Source organism: Sinocyclocheilus rhinocerous, unplaced genomic scaffold (genome assembly GCF_001515625.1).
Source record: "Sinocyclocheilus rhinocerous isolate Xijiao unplaced genomic scaffold, SAMN03320098_v1.1 scaffold210, whole genome shotgun sequence".
Taxonomy (NCBI): domain Eukaryota; kingdom Metazoa; phylum Chordata; class Actinopteri; order Cypriniformes; family Cyprinidae; genus Sinocyclocheilus; species Sinocyclocheilus rhinocerous.
The window spans coordinates 459,799-482,935 of record NW_015654490.1 but is presented as its reverse complement, the minus strand read 5'-3'; the positions used below and the strand labels follow the sequence as shown (position 1 = coordinate 482,935).

The 23,137-nt window shown below is 40.6% G+C and overlaps 2 protein-coding genes across 2 annotated transcripts in view; both read right to left on the bottom strand.

Annotated features, from left to right (window-relative positions):
- Nucleotides 1-404: 404 nt before the first annotated feature.
- LOC107717042 (uncharacterized) lies at nucleotides 405-15,886 on the bottom strand. Its single transcript, XM_016523686.1, has 12 exons — nucleotides 15,657-15,886; nucleotides 13,537-14,391; nucleotides 13,047-13,140; nucleotides 12,520-12,627; nucleotides 9,924-11,063; nucleotides 8,019-8,141; nucleotides 7,645-7,773; nucleotides 6,232-6,424; nucleotides 5,716-5,840; nucleotides 4,845-5,023; nucleotides 2,852-2,985; nucleotides 405-1,411 (listed from the first exon to the last, which is right to left on the bottom strand). The coding sequence occupies exons 2-12, from the start codon at nucleotides 14,385-14,387 to the stop codon at nucleotides 1,185-1,187; spliced, it is 3,303 nt and encodes a 1,100-aa protein (XP_016379172.1). The 5' UTR covers nucleotides 14,388-14,391; nucleotides 15,657-15,886; the 3' UTR covers nucleotides 405-1,184.
- LOC107717021 (guanine nucleotide exchange factor DBS-like) overlaps nucleotides 15,868-23,137 on the bottom strand; it is an 18,949-nt gene continuing 11,679 nt past the window's right edge. Inside the window, exons 7-13 of the mRNA XM_016523667.1 lie at nucleotides 22,311-22,471; nucleotides 20,567-20,713; nucleotides 20,380-20,482; nucleotides 19,178-19,306; nucleotides 18,494-18,679; nucleotides 16,993-17,225; nucleotides 15,868-15,889 (exon numbers count right to left, since the gene is read on the bottom strand). Coding sequence (XP_016379153.1) covers nucleotides 15,868-15,889; nucleotides 16,993-17,225; nucleotides 18,494-18,679; nucleotides 19,178-19,306; nucleotides 20,380-20,482; nucleotides 20,567-20,713; nucleotides 22,311-22,471 — 981 coding nt within the window. The remainder of the gene's footprint in view (nucleotides 15,890-16,992; nucleotides 17,226-18,493; nucleotides 18,680-19,177; nucleotides 19,307-20,379; nucleotides 20,483-20,566; nucleotides 20,714-22,310; nucleotides 22,472-23,137) is intronic.

Genomic DNA, 23,137 nt, shown 5'->3' with positions numbered 1-23,137 from the left:
TAAACCTGGAGTATTTTGTGCCTTTGCACTTTTTTTTTTTGCTTTGACAAGATGTTGTAATTGTTGTAGGAACATGTTTACATATTGAACGTGAAGTCATTTTGGTGCGAGAACAAAAACAACAAATCACAACCTGGATGATTTTTTCTAGTTTGGACTTTCGTCGTTTACAAACTACTTCACTGAAACCTTTCAGGCCAGCAGACTTGGCTTGAGCCAACTTAAAGAGCTCTGAATGCATTTCAGTTTAGGTCAGGCACAGATCTCGCCGTGCAGTGAGTGTTTGTATGCACTAGTGGGCAGCATTCAGGAAAGCCAGCGAATGAAAACCTGCCACAAACACATCTACTTCTTAACCATCAAGCAGAAGGGCGACAAGAACAAACACGGAGTACACAAGAAGAGCCTTGTTTAGAAATCATATTTATTGTAAAAAGATCCAGACATTAGCCAGTTAACAGACACTGATGCTAAACACGTGCTGGGTTCACCGTGCACTCAAGGCAAACACACTGAGCAACAGAGCGCTTTAAACTGAACACACAAGAGGATGTGGATCAGCTAATCAACATCATGCAAACCTCAGAATTCAACACACGAGCCGCTGACGGATCCATATGCAGCTCAAAACCACCTCAGATAAAACACAACCCAAGTGAAAGTACAGATGAAAAGAGGTGACGTGAGATTCATGCAAATCAAACCAATCCTGCTCAGCAAATCAAAACACACACACACACACACGCGTGTCTGAGGAACAGCTGAGAAACGCATACGATGGAGGAAAGGATCCGCAGCACGTCTAATACGGTGAAGCCTCATGTCCATGTGAACCAGATTCACAGACGCAAGTAATAGTTGCAACGTGAGCCTCATGAAAAGCATCAAAACACTGAAAAGGTCACATTCATATCTCATAGATATATTAAACACACAAATTTACATATTAGACATGATTGATTAGATTATAATTAAAGTGGCAAAGAGACAAACAATCTGATTGATACAACCAGTGTATGCATGTAGAGCTTAAAAAGGTCATTCATTTTTCTCTTGGAATCTAAAAACACATGGAGTCCTACAAGACTCGCATCAACACTTGGCACCATTAATACACTCTACAGCACCACAAACGGCAAAAACCCTGTCTAAAAGTGTTAAAAGCACTGTAAGATCGTGACGGCTCAGAAGCACTTCCTGAAGACGATCTGCGGGCCGAACTCCTCGTACTCGTCTGCGCTGATCCAGGCGCCGCAGAGGTCGGCCATGTTGGCCAGGGCCGCTCCGCCGCGCCACACGGAGAAGTCTCGATCGCTCGGGCTGCTGACGCTCACGCTCAGATCCGCGGGACACAGGAGCCGCATCTCGTGCCGCAGACGCGCAGGGAGCCCCGACAGCAGCGTGTTCCCGCCTGCGCCGCGCGCACACACACACACACACACGTCACTAGGGTGGTCACTAACAATCGTTTTGGTCATGGAGTAATCTGTCGATTATTCTGACGATTAATAGGATAATTATAATTAATTTTCTTTGTGGTAATAAAAATAGACCTAAGTGAAGAATAGCTTTTAAAATTACTTAATACATATATAATAGCAATCAGGCAATAATAATTACCTCCAATAAAGAATCAAAAGCAAGTAATATGTGACCCTGGAGCACAAAACCAGTCATAAGGGTCCATTTTTCGAAATTGAGATTTATACATCATCTGAAAGCTGAATAAATAATATTTCCATTGATGTATGGTTTGTTAGGATAGGACAATATTTGGCCGAGATACAACTATTTGAAAATCTGGAATCTGAGGGTGCAAAAAAATCTAAATATTGAGAAAATCATCTTTAAAGTTGTTCAAATGAAGTTCTTAGCAATGCATATTACTAATCAAAAATTAAGTTTTGATATATTTACAGTAGGACATTTACAAAATATCTTCATGGAACATGATCTTTACTTAATATCCTAATGATTTTTGGCATAAAAGAAAAATCAATAATTTTGACCCATACAATGTATTGTTGGCTATTGCTACAAATATACCCCAGCGACTTAACACTGCTTTTGTGCTGCAGGGTCACAAATGATTTTATTGAACAAAATAGAGCTAAATGTACATTACACATGATAACAATTGCCTGCAGAGGGCGCCAAAGGCCAGACGATCGTTTTACACTTTACTGCGCAATCTAATCCTTGTTTAATATTGACTAAACCTCATTTAATTCAAATGTCCGCTAATATTTGGCCATTTCTTTACGACATGTCCACATATTCAAGAAATTACAGTGGCTGTAGCATCAAAACATGTAAACTCATGAGACTGAGGGTTTAAACTTATTTTGAAATCACGATGAACAGTTAGCATATTGATAAAAGATATTGATGTATTATTCTCTTGTGCTTGCGTAGGTTTGTAAATGATTTCCCTTACAAATCTGATGAAATGGCACACATTGCCTTCCCAGATGAACGTTATAATAAACCCAAACTCACAACAGGCAGAGATGGAGTTTGAGACGCTCCACACATGTAAATGATAACAGTTTGTGCGGAGCAGCGTTTATTTACTGTGAACGGAGCCTGACACGCACGTACAGTAACCTACACGCATTTAAATAAAGCGCATGTATCGTAAACCTGCATCACATACATTTGTGAATTCATAAACTGCTACGATTCAATTAATAGCATTATGCTTTATGATTTTTAAATGGGTTTAATATCATGCAGCCTTGGAAAACGGTCTAATAATGCATTTCATGGATTCTCATCTGCGAAATGTGCCACTTCCAGTACTTAGCAGATTACTCGACGCGGGCAAAATGAAATTAAGGATCAACCTCACCTGACAGCAGGACGTTTCCCACAAAACTGCGCCGCAGGTCGATGTCTGACTGCAGGACGGATCTGAAGACGCTCTCGTGCATCCCATAATGATCCCGCCCAATCAGCTCCGGCCTGAAGAGGATCTCCGGTGCCCTGTGTGACCATATCAGATGGTCAAACTCAATAAAAGTCCTGTGCCACACAGACTCACAGCCAAGTACATGTGAAATCTTCATTCAGGGCTAGGGATGGGCAATATGGGCTTAAAAATATAAATCACGATCATTTCTGGTATTTATTGCGTTAACAATATCAAAATAGGGTGTTGTGAGCATTACCGAGTACACGCGTAATGTAATGACTGTTTAATTCATACTGGAATCCAGAGGGCGCTCTTGCACAGAAACTCCACATATGCATCGCAGAAGTAATAGCACTGACGACTAGGGCTGAATGATTAATTGCATTTGCGATAATATCGCGATATGAAAAAACACGATTTTTCTATATTGCGACTATATATGGTTTATATATGTTCTTCAAGCAATCTTGGTTATTTTTAAGTATATATATATATATATATATATATGCTAATCGACATAGCCTTTATCACTGTATATAATACTATAAAATAGTATGATTTGACTTGACTTAAGTTAATTTGGAGAAAAAGCATGTCAATAAAAGATATTTGTTGGACAACAGCTTTGTAAACAGGCTCATACACATGCAAAACTGTGCTACTGTAGTACATTTATTCAAGGCTCAGAGCGATTTTTGTGCACTGTACAGCCCTGACCAAACCAGTTCCAGATTAAGGAGCTCCTCGTTTATCCTAAACTAAAAAAAAAAAAAAAACCTGTCTTTATCGATTTATTCCTTCCCTTTCTAGCTTGTACTTATTTGAACAATGCCTAAAACTTGGTATTATGAGCACTTCCTGTGTCTGTTTGCCTCTTTAAGAAGAATCACTTTATGTATTCCCCAATTGTAAGTCGCTTTGGATAAAAGCGTCTGCAAAATGACAATGTAAAGGTTTAGCGATAAACTCCTCAATTTCACATCCACCTTCCTCCATATGTCGCTCCGCATGGTCACACACACACACACACACACACACACACAACTAGACTTTATCGTTATTATCGCGGGAAGACATTCTTTTCATGGGGAAAATTTTTACCAGTATATCGCAAAGATAAGATATTGCCCATCCCTCTTCAGGGGTAAAAATAAGTTCTAAATACACAAACAGCAGATTACTATCAGCGAACATGAATGTGTAAATATTGCTGCACGCTTTTTCTCTCAACAAAATGCATGCACAATAAATGTGACTCTGAAATGTCTTAAGTCGCTGGGGTATATTTGTAGCAATAGCCAAAAATACATTGTATGGGTCAAAATTATAGATTTTTCTTTTATGCCAAAAATCATTAGGACATTAAGTAAAAATCAAGCTCCATGAAGAAATTTTGTAAATGTCCTACCGTAAATATATCAAAACGTAATTTTTTATTAGTAATATGCATTGCTAAGAACTTAATTTGGACAACTTTTGGATTTTGGAACTCATTTGGATTTTTTTTGCACCCTCAGATTCCAGATTTTCAAATAGTTGTATCTCAACCAAATATTGTCCTATCCTAACAAACCATACATCAATGGAAAGCTTATTTATTCAGCTTTCAGGCGATGCATATATCTCAATTTCGAAAAATTGACCCTTATGACTGGATTTGTGCTCCAGGGTCACATATGTCAGTACTGGTGTACATCAAGACAAAGGCAATGTTGTTTTTCCTCAGGCATGTGTATAAAAGCTACCTAAATGTCCTAATTGAACTATGAACTATATCTAAGCCCCATCTGTGAAACCAGGCCTAAATTGCTTTACAGCAAGCAGCTTTACAGTATTAAACATGAAGAAAAGTGTCACATAGAATCTGAGCTTCAGACACTGGTCTGCAGTGAACTCTCCACCAGAGCACAACACGACGCTGCTCAGTTACCGGAAGCGTTCGGAGGCCAGCGAGACGATCCGCCCGTCAGGAAGCGTGTAGTGCACCTCTGAGGAGCTCTTCAGCTCTGCGTCGTAATCCAGCATCACACAGCAGCACCTCTCCTTCATCTCACGCACGATCTCCAGCTCGGCAGACGTCTGCATGCACACACCCTGCTCCAGCAGCAGCTGCAGCGCACCGAAAACACAATCAACAGCTGTGTGCAAACAGCTACAGGAAACACAAGCCAGTGCTTAACATGTTCCTACAATTGGAGTGGCTGATTTGTTTTTGTGACGCTTTTAAATAATAGCAAACAGCATAGACTTTAAGATCTGTTCATCCAAAAGAAGATCAATTCAAAACGAGAAATCAATATAATTCAGCACAGTCAAGTAACTAGTAAAGCAACACTTTACTTTCAAATTTACAAAGACATATCGGAGTTGCTTTAAAATAAGTAACGCAAGTTACGGTTTTCCCATTAATTGACTGACTCCTGTCTCAGTGTGGAGTGCACATGCACTGCCTCCAGACTGAGGCTTATTCATTTCACTTTCGGTGTGAAAGGGCATTTATAGTCACCAAAAATATTACTTGTTTTTTGATATTAAACAACAAATAGCAAGCGCAACCCATGTGACACAAAGTATTGCAAAAGTAACAACGCATTACTTTATGTAGAGTAAGTAATGCAATTAGTTACTTTTTTATGGAGTAACAATATTGTAATGCATTACTTTTAAAAGTAACTTTCATCAGCACTGAAACTAACCACTGGAGAAACGCTAATGAAGCGTCAGTGATTTTGGCCCTACGGTTGGCCTAATTGAGGTGCATGAGTAGTTATGGTATGGTAATGAGCAGTGCTCCTGTGCACCTTCTGGAGCTGCAGGGTGACGTGGGATCCGGCCAGGTCAAAGCGCTGCACGGCGTGAGGCAGACAGTAACCCTCGAACACAGGAACACTGTGACTGACGCCGTCCCCAGAGTCCAGCACCACCCCTGAACACACACACACCAAAACTTAATTTTTGATTAGTAATATGCATTGCTAAGAACTTCATTTGAACAACTTTAAAGGTGATTTTCTCAATATTTTTATTTTTTTGCACCCTCAGATTCCAGATTTTCAAATAGTTGTATCTCGGCCAAATATTGTCCTATCCTAACAAACCATACATCAATGGAAAGCTTACTTATTCAGCTTTCAGATGTATAAATCTCAATTTCGAAACAAATTTACCCTTATGACTGGTTTTGTGCTCCAGGGTCACAAATATGATAAAAACTAAGTTACATTTGACAAGACTAAGACTAAATTAAAAACAGCTGCCAAAATGAACACTACTCCACACAAAGAGCAGTAATAGGTGTGTGAGCGGAGCCGACTGACCCGTGGTTCTTCCCGAGGCGTAGAGCGCCAGAACGGCCTGCAGGGCCACGAAGGCGAGCGGGACGCTGAAGGCCTCAAACATCAGCTCCACCGAGCGCTGGCGGTTCTGCAGCGGGTTCATGGCGGCCTCGGTCAGCAGCACCGGATGATCCTCAGGAGACACACACAGCTGCTGGAACGCGTGATGCCAGATCTACAGCACACACACACGAGCATCACACTGAGCCACACCAACAAAGAGTCTGTACTTCTTAAGACTAGTGTCTATGTTCATGCCCCGGGTCAGTCTTCAGTCATTTTACCAGCCCTGATGAATCGTTTTAATCCTGGTAACAATTTTTGCATCTTGCCATTTAAGGATAAGCATTAAGGAGAGTTATTTATCTTTTAATTTGTCGTTTTCATTATCCTGCACTGGTAGTGAGCCTCCACAAGCATTCATGGTTGCGTTTGCCAGATGTCAAGAGTTTAAATCCCCTAGTCAGAACTTTTTTTCTGTAAATTAAGACATTTTCTGTCCGATGTTTTACTTCACGTTCCCCACCTGGCAACGATGTGCACTCACTCTCTACGTTTGTCTATTGAGATGTTCTGCTTGAATAAATGTGTAATACAGCCAGTCTGTTTGCTGTGACTGAATCTGTGCGCAAACCGTGTGAGATGACATTCATGATGTGCTTGTGTTTTGAAAGTTACCAACTTTTTGATTAATGTAAAAAAAAAAAAAAAATAGATTTTTCAATATTAAGAAATTTTATTCGAATGCATCACTGTTTGAAATTTATAAGAACAATAATCTGAGGAGTACCAGTATTAACCCCATTTGGATTGAATGCAATTTTACGTTACTTTGAATTTATATCTCATGATTGTCAAAAAAAAATAAATAAAATAAAATAAATAAAAGTCTAAATTTATGAAACCTGAATGTTTATATTTAACCAAATAAAAGCAACCTAAATATTACTCTATGCAAGTAAAATTACATTGTTTGAAAACATTTCAAAGTTTCACTTTCAGATGAAAAAGATTGACCAATCATTGCAGCATGAAAATTGTATCCATGGTTCCTGTACAAATGTTAATCAACGAAATTCAGTGTGTGAGATATGGGCAAAAGGCGATAGTTTACACTGACACTCAAAATGACCCAAATATGAAACTAAGTTTTAAAAAGGGTTATATCTCTTAAATTAAGTGTAAAAAAAATAAAAAATAAAAAATCAGTTTTACTAAAATTGCTTTTATTTTTTTATTATTTTTTATTATTGTGTATCTCTTCTGGGTCAAAATGCACCCAAATATGTCACAAGGGTTAAGGAAATCTGGCAGATAAAATCCTTAACTCCGGTCAAAGAACGATCATCTAATCTCCAAAAACACTGTCTGTTTCGGTGCAGTGAAAGGACCCACCATCTCCATCTCATCCCAGCTGCTCACGATGCCGTTTCTGATGGGATACTTCAGGGCTAGCACTCCTCTCATGTGCTGCGCGTCATGCCCCACATACAGCTCTCGGTCCACACTGCCGTTCATTACTTCCTGCAACAGACCAGACCAACAGAAGCGCTGAGGAAACTCACAGCGGCTCCAATTCACTTGCACTCTTCACAAAACGCTTCCAAAGCTGCTGTACAGAGAATCATGCCGTTTAGAACAACTTAGTCATATTTATTGGATTAAAGCCGTGATAGCTGCTAGATTGTTTATAATGTCACAATGTAACTGAGATTTGCTTTCTCCACATGCATACAGTACACTCAGGTAAAGCAGGAGAGAGTGTGTACCTCATATTTGGGACGGCCGATGACGGTGGGGAACACTGTAGTTGGAAGGTCCTGGTCTGCAAACCCAGCCTTCATCAGACCGGAGCCTGTGTCCAGCACGATGGGCGTCTTATAATCACTCATCTAACACACAACAGGAACAGACAAACAAACAGCCGTCTATAATCTCATCGACACTCTACTGCAAACGCCGCAACTACACTGACAACTAGGCCAGAGCAATATCGACAAGCTATATTCCAATATTTTATAGGGTTTTGACAATAATTAGACCTTATAAAGTAGACATTTTGCTGATTGCTTCTGTGCTGGTATCTTGGCTGGTTTAATTCCATTTTCTGCATTGAATTGAGCTCCAGGGGTATTTTTGCTGTTTATAAGCAGTGTTGGGAGTAATGCAAGTCACAATTAGATTACTTTTTCCAAGTAACTAGTAAAGTAATGCATTAAATTTACAACAAAATATCAGTTACTTTTTCAAATAAGTAACGGAAGTTGCTGTTTTCCCATTTCTTCACCTGTCCCGCAGAGAAATCAGGAGCGAGAGCAGAGACCGAGGCGCTTCCTTCAGTCTGTGGATCATTCATTACTCTTTTGGTGTGAAAGGGCCTTTACAGTTGCCAAAACTATAACTTTTGGGTTTTAGTTACTAAAAAAAAAACAAAGAAAGTCCAGTCCAGATGACAAAGTAAAAAAAAAAAAAAAAAATTGTAACAATGCATTACACAGTTACTTTATGGAGTAACAATATTTTAAACGCAACATTGTAACGCATTACTTTTAAAAGTAACTTTTCCCAACACGGTTTATGATTTCAGACCTTCTTAGATGTATGCATCACCTTTAAATGTCTTGCATTTAATCATTAAATTCAGTTAATAAGATGCCATAGGCCATTACCAATCAAATGAAACCAATAAAAACCTTTGCACTGCAGAAGTGGCACAGACACTGCACCTGAATCAGAATTTGTTTACACTACAATTACAATTGCATTAATCTGAGTGTCTTCAAAAAAAAAAAAAACACACTACAATATTCAAAATATTTTTATATATACGAAATTAAACTTATATTTTAAATAAACTAAAACCGGCATTCATTTAATATTTAAACAGCTGTGTGTTGCTTTGGGAACACTGGTTCAGTGCCAGCTTGCTTTGGAACGGTTTTTGTTGGGGGAAAAAAGAAAAAAAAAGGACAATATTAAAACTATTGTGCCCAAAATGTAACTCAACATTAGCTTATTGATTATATATAACAGTTCAACCACATTTGCAATCATGCTGATATTTAGTGCAAAACAGCACTTTTGCTCATGTGACAATGCTATATCTTAAATGTGAGCCTGGAGCACAAAAGCAGTGTTAAGTCGCTGGGGTATATTTGTAGCAATAACCAACAATACATTGTATGGGTCAAAATTATACATTTCTCTTCTATGGCAAAAATCATTAGGATATTAAGTAAAGATAATGTTCCACGAAGATATTTTGTAAATTTCCTACCGTAAATATATCAGAACTTAATTTTTGATTAGTAATATGCATTGCTAAGAACTTCATTTGAACAACTTTAAATATGATTTACTCAATATTTAGATTTTTTTGCACCCTCAGATTCCAGATTTCCAAATAGTTGCATCTCAGACAAATATTGTCCTGTCCAAAAAATTGACCCTTATGACTGGTTTTGTGGTCCGGGGTCACATAAATGTATAACAACCCATACAGGGGCATTTTCGCACCATATTGAATTTCAGTGACTACATTCTAGCATTATCTGAGTGGTGTATTTTATTTATTCGCATTATCAGAGGTGTAGAAATGGTTTTTGCAAAGCGAGTGATAATTCTAACTCCGATATTAGCATAGTGTGTTTTCTGAGGAGGGCTGTGGTCTTCACCTGTCTGCTGGATGTGTGGAGCTGCCGCTGCTGGAGAGTAGATCTGCAGGCCGCTCTCGTGGATCCTCCACCGTCACAGACCGCAGACCTGGAGTCCTCGGAGCGCCCTGGGCTCTCTCCACTGCACAGCACTGCGGTGTTGTTGTTGTTATTGTTCTGCATGAGCTTCGAGGGAACGACGAACAGCCCTGAGTCCACCCGCGCTTCACAGTCTGATGGACGTCTCTCCTCTCGTCCACAAGCGCGGTCGACGCTCTCGGAGACGCCTCCAGGATCAAACGCACCTCGCACATCCCCGCTGTCCCGAGTCGAGCACGCTTCTCCCGTCTCCAGCAGATCTGCACCGTCTGGACCGTCGCAGGAAGACGCTTCATCCTCCGAATGCTCAGGATACACGTCTGTGCTGGGCGGGATAACTTCCAGTTTTCCAGTCTCAGACAAACCGCTCGACGCAACAGGCTCACTGTGACGAGACTGAAGGGATTCAGAGTCGAGACGTCCGAGGCTCGCGGTAGAAGCAGGCTCAGAAGTCAAACTCGAGTCGGTGAGATCAGCATCTCCAGCTGGACTCGGACTGGTGCACTCCTCTGCGTTTGAAACCAAATCCGAAGAGGTTTTCTCAGCATCTGGAAGCGACTGGAGCCCACAGCTCCTCAACAGCTCATCGTCCAGATCTTTCAGCGTCATGACCGAACACGTCACAACCCTGCGGCCTTTGCTCGACCTCCTCTTGGCCTTGCCCGCTCTCTCCGTCTCTCTGCCCAGGCTTCTCTCCATCTTCTCCAGCTGCTGCAGGAACACGCTCCTCTCCCTGACCTGATCCAGCGCCGGCTCCTCTGAGCCCAGACTCTCAGTCTCTCTGCAGCGCAGTGCCTCCAGCTTCACGCACTCCTGCATAATTTGCTCCTCGAGAACTTGAATGCCTCTCAGCTCTCGAAGGATCCCGCTTCGGTGTTCCTCAGGACATCCCGTGTCCCGCTGCACAGGCCCTTCACATGTGGATGGACTCTTAGCAACAGAGTCGTCTTCACAAACCTCACAGGATCTCAGCGTGTCCGAGTCAGGGGAAGTGAGGTCACTCTGAAGGACATCGTCATCCAATCCGATCACGCCAGACTCAGCCAGCTCTCTTGGGCACATCTGGAAGGGAAAGAGCACAGGCATGTGAGGCTGTGAGCAAGGACATACATTTCTTATAGGAGGGGACAATAAACAATTTCTCAAGAGCAATTTTTGAAGGGGACACAAATACAGCCAACATTGTACGTGAGGATAGATGCCTGTACACCGCATGAAGACGGTGTTTAAATACGAGTTCGGTTCATATAGGTTCACCACGTGGTCATATTATAATTAAATTATTTTGCGTCCTCCACATAGTATTTTAGGTTTGGTCTGGGACGTCTCATATTTAGATATTCAACCGCAGCAAGCCCACTGATCATACCGAGCAAAACCCAACACATTGGTAGGTCTACAATATTAGCCTAATATCAGTTCACACACAGGCTCATCACCGTAGTGGGTCTTATCCAACAAGCTAAGCTGGGTACCTTATAATCGCTCATAAAAAAAAAAAATACATCTGATATCATTATTTTTTTGTCATGACTAATTTATTAATAACCCAGCATCATCTGTATTATAGAGAAAGAATTACTGCATCCGATGTTTAAAGTGAATTAAATAGCATCGACAGCCTACTACCTAACAGGTTCACACAGATAGTGTTTTGGCTGTTAAAATGCAAGACACGTCAGTGGAATTGAAAAAAAGCGCAAGGTCTATAGACGCGTTTTTAAAAGCTGAACTTCTTTAAACTTGAGTGCCGTGTTTTAGAATGATGCATCATGCGCCAGAAGCTGCTATAAAGACCGGAGACGAGAGCGCAGCATTCAAAGACGTCCATAGCACGTTTACATTGAAATACAATGGAAAACTGCCTTAAATACTGCAATTTAACTTTGGCGGGCCACAACCGTTACATAAGTGGCGCCCGAACAGGGACCTGAACCATATATATGTAAAAAAAAAAAAAAAAAAAAAAACCCTTCTGAGTGAATGACACTACTAAAAGCTACTTGGCAAATACAGACGGCAGAGTATTGAATAAAACAATCGCATAGGCCAACATATTCGAAAAGTTGACTTTTTAGATCACTAGATATAAATGACTTAAGCAGAAATTTCACCACAAATACAGACCAGTGATACCACCGCCACCACCAGAAATACTTAATTGTGTCTGCTTTACTATAAAACACATGCTCATTGTGACCGATTCACTGACGTAACACTCACTGCGACTCATTTAACAGATGCATGATTTTATGGTAAGTTAGAACAACTTGAACAGCAACAATACGACCATCTAGCCCTCTATTAAACATAAAAATAAAAATTTCATCATGCAGAGCTGCATTCTTAGTTGCATGGAGAGTGTGTGCAACAATTAAAATGTGAGTTTGTGAAATGGACTGTGCTACATTGTTGCTATAGTAGCATAAAATTAATGCTAGAAAGCCTATGCATTTGACAACTCCATTTCTTTTAATAAACTATTATATCTCATACTTAAAATCTATTTCAGACTCACCGTACTGAGCTGGTGTCCTTCAGTCCATAAGGGCCAGTGTTTGTGCAAGTCCTCGGACCTCAGCAGCTCATCCAGCACCACCTCCTGTGCAAGCACATTCTCCTCCTCCTGAAATTATTCAGAGTGGAGTAGGGTTTTAATGGTACACGTATGCATATCAGAAATTTTCATTACAGGTCTTTTGGTTCAGTGTGCATGTGTAGCAAACAAATTAGATTGATCTTGGAATTTAAGAATCAAATTTTTTTTTTCCATCTATGCTCTTTCAGTTGATGCATGCATTAACGAGGCATTATATAGAACACATTCCATCCAATAACCACAACAGCTTTGTGCTTTGTTACTTCGGATTAAAAAAAACCCCCAAATTATCAGATTTTGAATTCGGTTCATTTTATCATAGAATGCACATTAAATGCCATTGTGGCGCTCTTTAATGTGCCGTGACAGATGGCTGTATCTGTCTGTATAGTTCACTGACGTGATGCATGTGGCATGAGAACAGAAGAGATGCTCAAGACACACACCTGTAGGATCTCAGCTGCTCGGTCTAAAGTCTCCTCCACCTCTCTCAGCTCTTGCTGCTCTCTCTGAACCCAGTCACCGAGAGACACGTCTAACCTACCCAACAGAAAAGAACACAAACCCTTAGAAGAAACATCTGAAACATCCAGCAGAAGCAGAGCATGGACATCTGACTCAGTGATACTGCTCACTGTAGTGTGTAATTAAAGTAAGAGTTACCCCAAAATATAAAAATCTGCTGAAAATATGCTCACCCTCTGATCATCCCAGATGTAGAAGAGTTTGTTTCTTCATCAGGTTTGATTCTGACGCCACCCATTCACTGCAGAGCATCCATTGCTGAGACACTGATGCAGTGCTACATTTCTCCAAACCTGATCCCATCAAGAAACACCCTCAGGCATCCAAGATGTAGAAGAGTTTGAATAAATTATTAGCAGGTCTTAATTTCTGGGTGAACTAATGTTTTAAACACTTGAAGAGAAGTCTAACCGTTCGTAAGAGTCCTGTCTGAGATTGTGCAGATCAAACGTGTCCCAGAGAAGAGAAGGATCCTCCACCGTGCTGCTGGGCTTGTCTTCATTATCTGTTAAGGTGCTGGACAGAACGTTTCCCACAGGATCCAGCTCCGACGACTCAAAGCTCTCCTGACTCTGGTACGGAGCGGATCCCAGCTCCTCCGTCGGAGCGGGCCGATCTCTGGAAGAGCTGGGTGTAATGGTGACCGTATAAGAGCTCTCCAGATCATCTATCGGGAGGCTCAGCCAGGGGTTCTTGGGCAGCGTAGCGGAGCGCTTCACTTTGATCTCAAGGTTCAGGGAGTCGGAGGTAATTCTGGGAACGATCTGAATGCTGGCACGAGTGGAGTCCCGCTTTAAACTAAACCCTAGCTCTTCACGCTGGTCTTCAGAATCAGACACGCTCACAATGTTCTCCTCGTCAATCTGTCCATGCAGAGGTCTCGACTTGAAAGTGGAAAAGTCTCCATTTCCCAGAATCCTAGGCAGCGGCTCTCTTCTACTCCTGCTGTCCAGGTGACTGCTAGCCGCTCCATCGAAACCAGAGTCAAAGGAGCTGAGAGAAGGAGGCTTGCCTGCAGAGATCTGGTGACGGCAGTCGCCAACAGAAGGCCACTTGGCTAAATCACACAAGCTCTCACACTGAGAAACCGCACGAGCGGCCGAGTCTGGAGGCAGACGGCAGGAAACGTGCTGGTCCTCGGGGGAAGTGATGTCAGAGGTCCTGTGGTGACCCTTGAGGAACTCGTACTGCCACTGGAGGGCAAGCTGAAGGTCGTGAAGGGGAACGGCCCCAGCGGAGGTCAAGAGTCTCCTCAGAGTCATGCATCTGTGGACGGTCATGAAAACATGTTCAAACAGAAGCTCCATGCTGCACAAGTCTGTATACCAGCACAGCATTTCCAATGACAAATATAGCCTAATTTCCAACCAACCGATAGACCCTTTTCACGTTTACAGGGTTCGAGAAGCAGAAGCTATCATAGTTAAACTTCTATAGTGATGAACAAACTACAAATCAGTTTTGCATTCCATTTGCCCCAACAACAAAAGATCCACAACAGCATCTCGGGGACATTTTTCAATGTAAAAAAAAATAAATAAATGGAGAACTTGATTACATTGGCCAGAAGAGACAAAATGTAAAATTACTCATTACTTGACCCATTACTCAGAGCAAGAATTTTCTGTTTACTTTGTAAATTATTAAAAAATACATCTTCTATGACTAATTTAATAAAACAATGTTAATAACTGTGGAAATGCATTACTTGACTGTGACAACTCTTGCAAACCTGTGAAAAAAAGCCCTCTAACACTAGCTTTCTCTGTTCTTTTTCTATTCTATCGGTTTTCTTTTTATTTATTATATAATATATTATATTATATTATATAATTGCTACGTGTACTGCGTTAAGCTAACTGAGACTTGTTATAGCACTTGTATATCATTGCTCTTTTGTTAGTTTTTTAATTGCTTTTATTGTCCTCATTTGTAAGTCGCTTTGGATAAAAGCGTCTGCTAAACGACTAAATGTAAATGTAATGAAACGGTTTAGTAAGATGCTTTTTGGTAGTTGTCAGCCTATTGTGTGCATGCATGACATTGTCAGTATTGCTGACATGGGACCAAATGGTTTTCTGTGGCCAGTTTAAGGTAAAGTGTCATAGCAGAGCAACAATTTAAAGATAATTGTGGTTTAAATTTTACGACAGCTAGATACCATGCTCAGCAATGGATGCTCTGCAGTAAATGGGTGCCGTCAGAATGAGAGTCCAAACACAGTAATCCACAATTAATGCAAGTAAATTCACAAGCTGCAATGTTAACTGATGGACTGGAGTGGTGTGGATAATTTGTGGATTATTGTGATGTTTTTATCAGCTGTTTAGACTCCTATTCTGATGGCACCCATTCACTGCAGAGCATCCATTGCGGAGCAGGACATTTTCAGCAAATTCTCATTTTTTGGTAAACTACTCAATGCATTGAGGTTTCTTACCACCACAGCAACCCAAGAGTCCACACTGAACAAGGCTGCTTGCCCATAATGCACTGGACAGCGTAAGTGACCCACAGTTTTCTCTGTGTACCTGTGAGACAGCTGCGAGCCAGTGTGCTGAAGGTGCGGGTCAGTTATAGCATCAGCGAGATGCGCCAGCTTCACCAGCTCCAGCACCTCCGGGCAGGGGTTTCTCCTGAGGAAGGTCTGGACTCCTCTCCTGCAGCTGGACAGGTCTGGGGCTCGGCTGAGCTCACAGTGTCCACTCCACAGCAGCTCCTGCAGGAGGCTCTCGCGCAGCACTAGATCATACCAGCTCTTAACCTGGAGAGAACCAAACCACAACTCCGCTTACACACTTCATTCACATGTGGATTGAGTCAACAATGTCAAGAAACTAATACCACATTTCTTTTTCTTTGACCTCGTGTAGTTCATGTCAAATACCCCACTGTTAATGTCTACAGAAACATTTACATATGTACTCCATAAAAAATTTAAAAAAAAGTACCCTGCAATTGTACCTGTGGTGTACTAAACTGGTAAACTTAAAGTCTGCTAAACTGGAACAACTAATGTTGTGCTTAAGGCACTTTAATTGTGTGGAAGTAGTGCTGAAGACCATCTAAAGATATACTGAAGTATATTTGATTGTGCTAAAGTGAAACTTTTCTATTCTATCGGTTTTCTTTTTATTTATTATATAATATATTATATTATATTATATAATTGCTACGTGTACTGCGTTAAGCTAACTGAGACTTGTTATAGCACTTGTATATCATTGCTCTTTTGTTAGTTTTTTAATTGCTTTTATTGTCCTCATTTGTAAGTCGCTTTGGATAAAAGCGTCTGCTAAACGACTAAATGTAAATGTAATGAAACGGTTTAGTAAGATGCTTTTTGGTAGTTGTCAGCCTATTGTGTGCATGCATGACATTGTCAGTATTGCTGACATGGGACCAAATGGTTTTCTGTGGCCAGTTTAAGGTAAAGTGTCATAGCAGAGCAACAATTTAAAGATAATTGTGGTTTAAATTTTACGACAGCTAGATACCATGCTCAGCAATGGATGCTCTGCAGTAAATGGGTGCCGTCAGAATGAGAGTCCAAACACAGTAATCCACAATTAATGCAAGTAAATTCACAAGCTGCAATGTTAACTGATGGACTGGAGTGGTGTGGATAATTTGTGGATTATTGTGATGTTTTTATCAGCTGTTTAGACTCCTATTCTGATGGCACCCATTCACTGCAGAGCATCCATTGCGGAGCAGGACATTTTCAGCAAATTCTCATTTTTGGGTAAACTACTCAATGCATTGAGGTTTCTTACCACCACAGCAACCCAAGAGTCCACACTGAACAAGGCTGCTTGCCCATAATGCACTGGACAGCGTAAGTGACCCACAGTTTTCTCTGTGTACCTGTGAGACAGCTGCGAGCCAGTGTGCTGAAGGTGCGGGTCAGTTATAGCATCAGCGAGATGCGCCAGCTTCACCAGCTCCAGCACCTCCGGGCAGGGGTTTCTCCTGAGGAAGGTCTGGACTCCTCTCCTGCAGCTGGACAGGTCTGGGGCTCGGCTGAGCTCACAGTGTCCACTCCACAGCAGCTCCTGCAGGAGGCTCTCGCGCAGCACTAGATCATACCAGCTCTTAACCTGGAGAGAACCAAACCACAACTCCGCTTACACACTTCATTCACATGTGGATTGAGTCAACAATGTCAAGAAACTAATACCACATTTCTTTTTCTTTGACCTCGTGTAGTTCATGTCAAATACCCCACTGTTAATGTCTACAGAAACATTTACATATGTACTCCATAAAAAATTTAAAAAAAAGTACCCTGCAATTGTACCTGTGGTGTACTAAACTGGTAAACTTAAAGTCTGCTAAACTGGAACAACTAATGTTGTGCTTAAGGCACTTTAATTGTGTGGAAGTAGTGCTGAAGACCATCTAAAGATATACTGAAGTATATTTGATTGTGCTAAAGTGAAACTATTGCAAGTATACTTCAGGTGCACTTTAAATATCTTGCATTTAAAAAACGATATTCAGAAATCATACAATTCTCATATTAGTGACATTAAAACACATTTTAGGTTCAGTGTTAAGAAATGTGCATTGCGCACAAGTAGTCCTTCAAATAAAGTTTAATTATAATACATGAACCTGGAGCAGAAAAGCAGTGTTAAGTCGCTGGGGTATATTTGTAGCAATAGCCAACAATACATTGTATGGGTCAAAATTATCCATTTTTCTTTTATGCCAAAAATCATTAGGATATTAAGTAAAGATCATGTTCCATGAAGATATTTTGTAAATTTCCTACCGTAAATATATCAAAACTTAATTTTTGATTAGTAATATGCATTGCTAAGAACTTCATTTGAACAACTTTAAAGATGATTTTCTCAATATTTAGATTTTTTTGCACCCTCAGATTCCAGATTTTCAAATAGTTGTATCTCGGCCAAATATTGTCCTATCATAACAAACCATACATCACATGAAAGCTGGATAAATAAGCTTTCCATTGATGTATAAATCTCAATTTTAAAAAATTATGACTGGTTTTGTGCTCCAGGGTCACATATTTCTATCTTGAGCGATACGTCAGTAAATATGCTAATAGCTCTGAACTATACTTAGTGTGAAATAAATGTATATTATATACAGTAGTCAACATTTGAAGTGGACCAAAAAGTTAATCAAAGTTGTCCTAAGAACGTATTTTGGTTTTAGGACAACTTTGAAAGGTTTTGATCCATCCACAGTATATATTACTTCTTTACTAGGGTAGTGTGACCATCAACAATAGCACTTTCTCACTCCCAGAAGCTGATTAAACCTACTTGTTGTTAAAGACACACTAGAGAATCACTGATTTGCAGCCTGAACGCCAAACACAAACCGCACGTACTCTGTTGCAGGTGTGATGGAAGTCAGACACGGTCCTCAGAGTCTGATACAGACGCTGAACAGCAGAGCAGAGGTTCTCCTTCAATCTGGCCAAGTCCTTCAGCCACGGCTCCGCAGGCTTTCTCTCGCTGAGCGGAACCGTCTCCGCTAACGTGTGCATGACGTCCTCCGCGCGACGAACCAGCGCCTGTTCACAAGAGATCTGGTCACACAGAAACTCTGCCAGGCGTGTAGATGTGACCGCATGTTCACGCTCCGACTGTGCCACTGGAAAATTACTGCATTAATACAGCCTTTCACTTCATTAAACCTCAGATATTGACCACAGGAATCAATCATGAGCTCTTATTCAACAGCCTGATGAAAGCAGGACAAGATGACAGAAGCCAACTAATCCAGCAAGTGTTTCTGTGAATCTGACCAAAGGCATCTGAACCAGTCATATCGGACTTAAGCCCAAACCACACTTCAGTTGAGGCAAACACTTAAAGCGGTGTCTTTAACTCCACTCTATTTGATAGCATGTGTGAACATAGAATGTGAAACAACAACAGCTCAGGCCAGTGTTGCCACCATGTGGACAAACTAATTAGAAGAAAATAAAGTGCACATACGCTCAGCTCACAAATTGTACAGAGATTTAGAGAAATCTGATGTGTGCATGTTGGGTTTAATGGTCACATACCATTGCATGAGTGTATACTGAAGCCTCGAATTCCAGCCGGAGCTCTTCAGCTCTGTGCACGTCTTTAGCCACTTTAATCCTGTAGGGCTGAACTTTCTCCCTGTGCAAAGCAACCATCTGCTCCTGTATCTGAAATAAATGGCAGGAGCTGACATGAAATAAACCTCTCGCAATAACAAACATTACCAGAACACAGCACTTACACTCACAGAGCACCGTGGTGCTGCGCAAAACACTTTTTAAAAAAAATGTGGATATTACAAGTATAAAGCATGGTTTACAAAATAAATAATTGTTCGGCAGGCAAACGTCACATCACGAGCATGCAAACATCTGGATTCATGTCGAATGAGAGGTACGCAGTGTTGGGGAGTAACTGGTTACATGTAACAGAACTACGTGATTTAGTTACAAAATAAATGAAACCGTAATCCGTTACAGTTACTGAGAAAAAAAAAAATGTGTACTTAAATTAGTTACTTATGAAAATGTTAACAAAGGGGGTTTCATCTGAATATTCTCACACGCACAGATTTGTATTTCTTCCCCAAATTGCATTGACTGCTCTAAAATATGAGACCGCAATGTTTCAGGAGTTTAAGACACAGAATAGGACACATGCTTATTCAATAACCGTTTTATTTCCTATTTGGGTTTGTGCATATGCTTTATTTTTTTTTAAGATTAACTTTTTTCCAAGGCATTGTTACTGCAACGCAAAGATCTGATTTCAAAAACAGCATCATAACTACTAAACTACATCTTATGATTTTAAATCTGTATTTAACCTCAGAAAGATCTCAAAGTAAAAAAGTCTGCTAAAGTCTGATTTTGTGGTGGCTGTGCTTTAAAATTAAATTATAATAATCTTAATTCGAGTAATCTGTGTTGAGTGCGACTGAAAGATTAACCCTGCCTGCTTTACATGTTTCAAAATGATTAACAGTTGAAAACATTCATTAAACATTTAGAAAGGTGATCAAAGTAATCAGTTACACTACTTATTAGACTTTAAATGTAAATTTTAAAAGGTTACAGATTACGAGTTATCCTAAGTACCCTTCACAACACTGGAGGTACGTCAGCACAGATATAATATACCTTTTTACTTGCCATAAAGCATGGCTAGCCTAACATTTTTTGCCCTATTCTGACCATCATAAACGGTACAGATGTGAAGGAGTGAAGCTGGTGCTCCTGACCTGCTGGGCCTCTCGCTGCAGATGGAGGAGCTGCAGCTGGACGTGGGCTCTGGAAAACGCCTGCTGCCACAGCAACTCCACTTTCTCCACCGCTGCGGTTATCCTGACACAGAGAGAAAGACATTGGGACAATGTGACGGCGGTTCTTCCTCTCAGAGAGCTGAAGGACTCATGCAGACGCTCGTACCGGTTGTAGTTGTGGAGCATCTCTAGCGCGGTGTGCGAGTAGAGCTGCGTTCCAGCCATAGCATGAAAGCAGGGCTCTTTCTCAGGGAAACGCAGCTTCTCCAACAAACCCTCGCAGTGCTTCAACAAATCATCCAAACCAAGATCCCTAAACACACACACACACACACACACACACACATTACAACTAGACACAGCTGTCTGCTATAGCATATGTTGGATGGGGATTTCTGTGCTGGGCTGGGAGATTTGACGATATATCTCTATAAAGTGTCAAACGATAGAGATTTGACTATATCATTTACATTGCATATGCAAATATATCGGTGCAGATTGATGTTGGCAGGTCTGCTTAAGTTACTGATAAAAACGCAGCATGTGAGGAAAAAATAAATAAAAATCTAGAAGCACATTAAGAACATACCTGAAGCATGCACACACAGAAAGCCGCCTGTCAGCATGCAAGTGAATGGACTGAAGGGAGCTCAATTATTTCATTCGAATGCACAACATTTAAAATAAATAAATAAATAAATAAAGTCAAAACATCTGTCTTGGTGATGTATTGACCATAATACAATCGGTTTTGTCTTAAGTGAATGTAAACAGTCGAGAAAGAAACCCGTGTCAGTATACTGGATAATTTCATTCATTCTTAAAGTGACAGCAGCATAATATTCCTGCTGCTGTCTGGGTCAATAACATTTATAAAACAGGCCAAAAGAAAAATCACTCACTGCTCTAGATTGATTAACTTTAGCAGCTTTAATAAGAATCAGCGCATATTAAATTCATACAGTGAAGGGACAGAGTTTTATTTTACATTATTAAATGAAAGTACCGGTATTATTTCTGAAAAACTAATCTCGCCATTTCACCACTGTTCTCCAGCAAAGCAAGGCTTATGGTACCGTATGCTTTTTCTTTGCATAGATTGAGTTTTAATGCGCTCTGTTGGTCAATAGTCCAGACACGTGTAATGAAACACACATCAGCCTGTATGCGGCTACAAAATCTGCATTGTTTCCTCAATTCATGAGAACATGCGAGTGCGTAATACTGTCTGGAGCTGTGTGTCCAAAACCCTTTTCACTCACTCTTTCCTCATACCTTATATTCCTCGTGTGAAAAATTTAAGGGGGTCTGAATACTTTCCGTACCCACTGTATATATTCAAATTAATTCAGAAAACTTTAGTTTTACAAATAATGGTGCCTTTTTTTTTTTTTTTTTAAACTTCAAATTTTTTTCACTTGTTCACTTGATCCACATTAAGAATAAATACCAAATTCATATTTTAATGTATAATTGCTTTGATAGTGTATGACATGCCCCCCTCCCCCAGGTATTAGGAGCAGTAGAATTACATAAAATATATAATATAAAATTAAATAGAAAAGTATATCAGTAAAAATTACAAAAACAATCAACTGGAACGTTATACTCAAGTACAATAAATATTAAATACTTCTGTACTTTTACTCAAGTAAAACTGAAAAAGAGTACTCAATGCTTTTACTGGAGTATTACTTTATTTATGGTATCTGTACTTTTACTCAAGCACATGATTTGTGCACTTCGTCCACCCCAGTCTACTATATGACAGGGTGCACAGACAGCCCTAAACATTGGGTTTGAGAGCTAAATCGGCTTTGTGTGCAGTAGCTCCTGCAAATCCCTGTGAGATTAGTGAACGGTATGTGCTGGAGTTTTGTGAGGTCCAGCTCAAACAGTCAGAGCCGTACCTCCGAAGCTGCTGGAAGCGCGCCTGGTTCACACAGCAGAACTCCTGCAGTCGCTCCAGGTCTGCTGGGACGGGACGCTTGGCGAGCGCCTGCAGAGTCCAGATACAGGACGGCAGACGGTTCACCACCGACAGGAACTCCTGCACAAACGCATCGATCTCCTGCATAGACCAGAGGACGAGACGCTCAAGACACTAAACCAGATTCAGCTTTAAAGGGGGTCATGAACTTCCTCCGTTTTTTATTTTGTACTGTTCTCTGAGCTCCATTTATAATGTTATGTTAAAAACATCAAATTTAGAAGTAATAGGCTATTTTCTGTCCCGTTTTAACCCCCTCATCAGAACACTCTGTTTGGATAGACCTGGAGGATTGTAGACTCTGAAGTAAACACCACTGCTGTGATTGGCTAATAGTTGTGTATGTTTGACAGCCTACATTCCTCACAGATGGACGCTGCTGTGATTTAGGTAAAAAACGCATAAACACTCCGTACATATCAAACGATCTGTTTACCAGACAAAGCGATAGTGATCACGTAATGAAAACAGTTACTCGCGTGTTGCGACGTTACGGACTGTTCCAATATAGTCACACAGCATCGTCTTTTAGCTTCAATCTTTCTGAAAATCCTGCGTCGAATTGTGCCTTGTTTGTTAACGAATCCACGGTAAAATGAAGTGAACAAAGAACCGAGTTCGTACTGACGCGGTCTGGATCTTCATTAGAAATAAAGTTAATTCACTCTTTCCTAACGTTGGGATCAGAAGGAAGGCAACGCAAACACTGTTTATCCACAGCTTGGCACTGCACAGCATCTTGTTGTC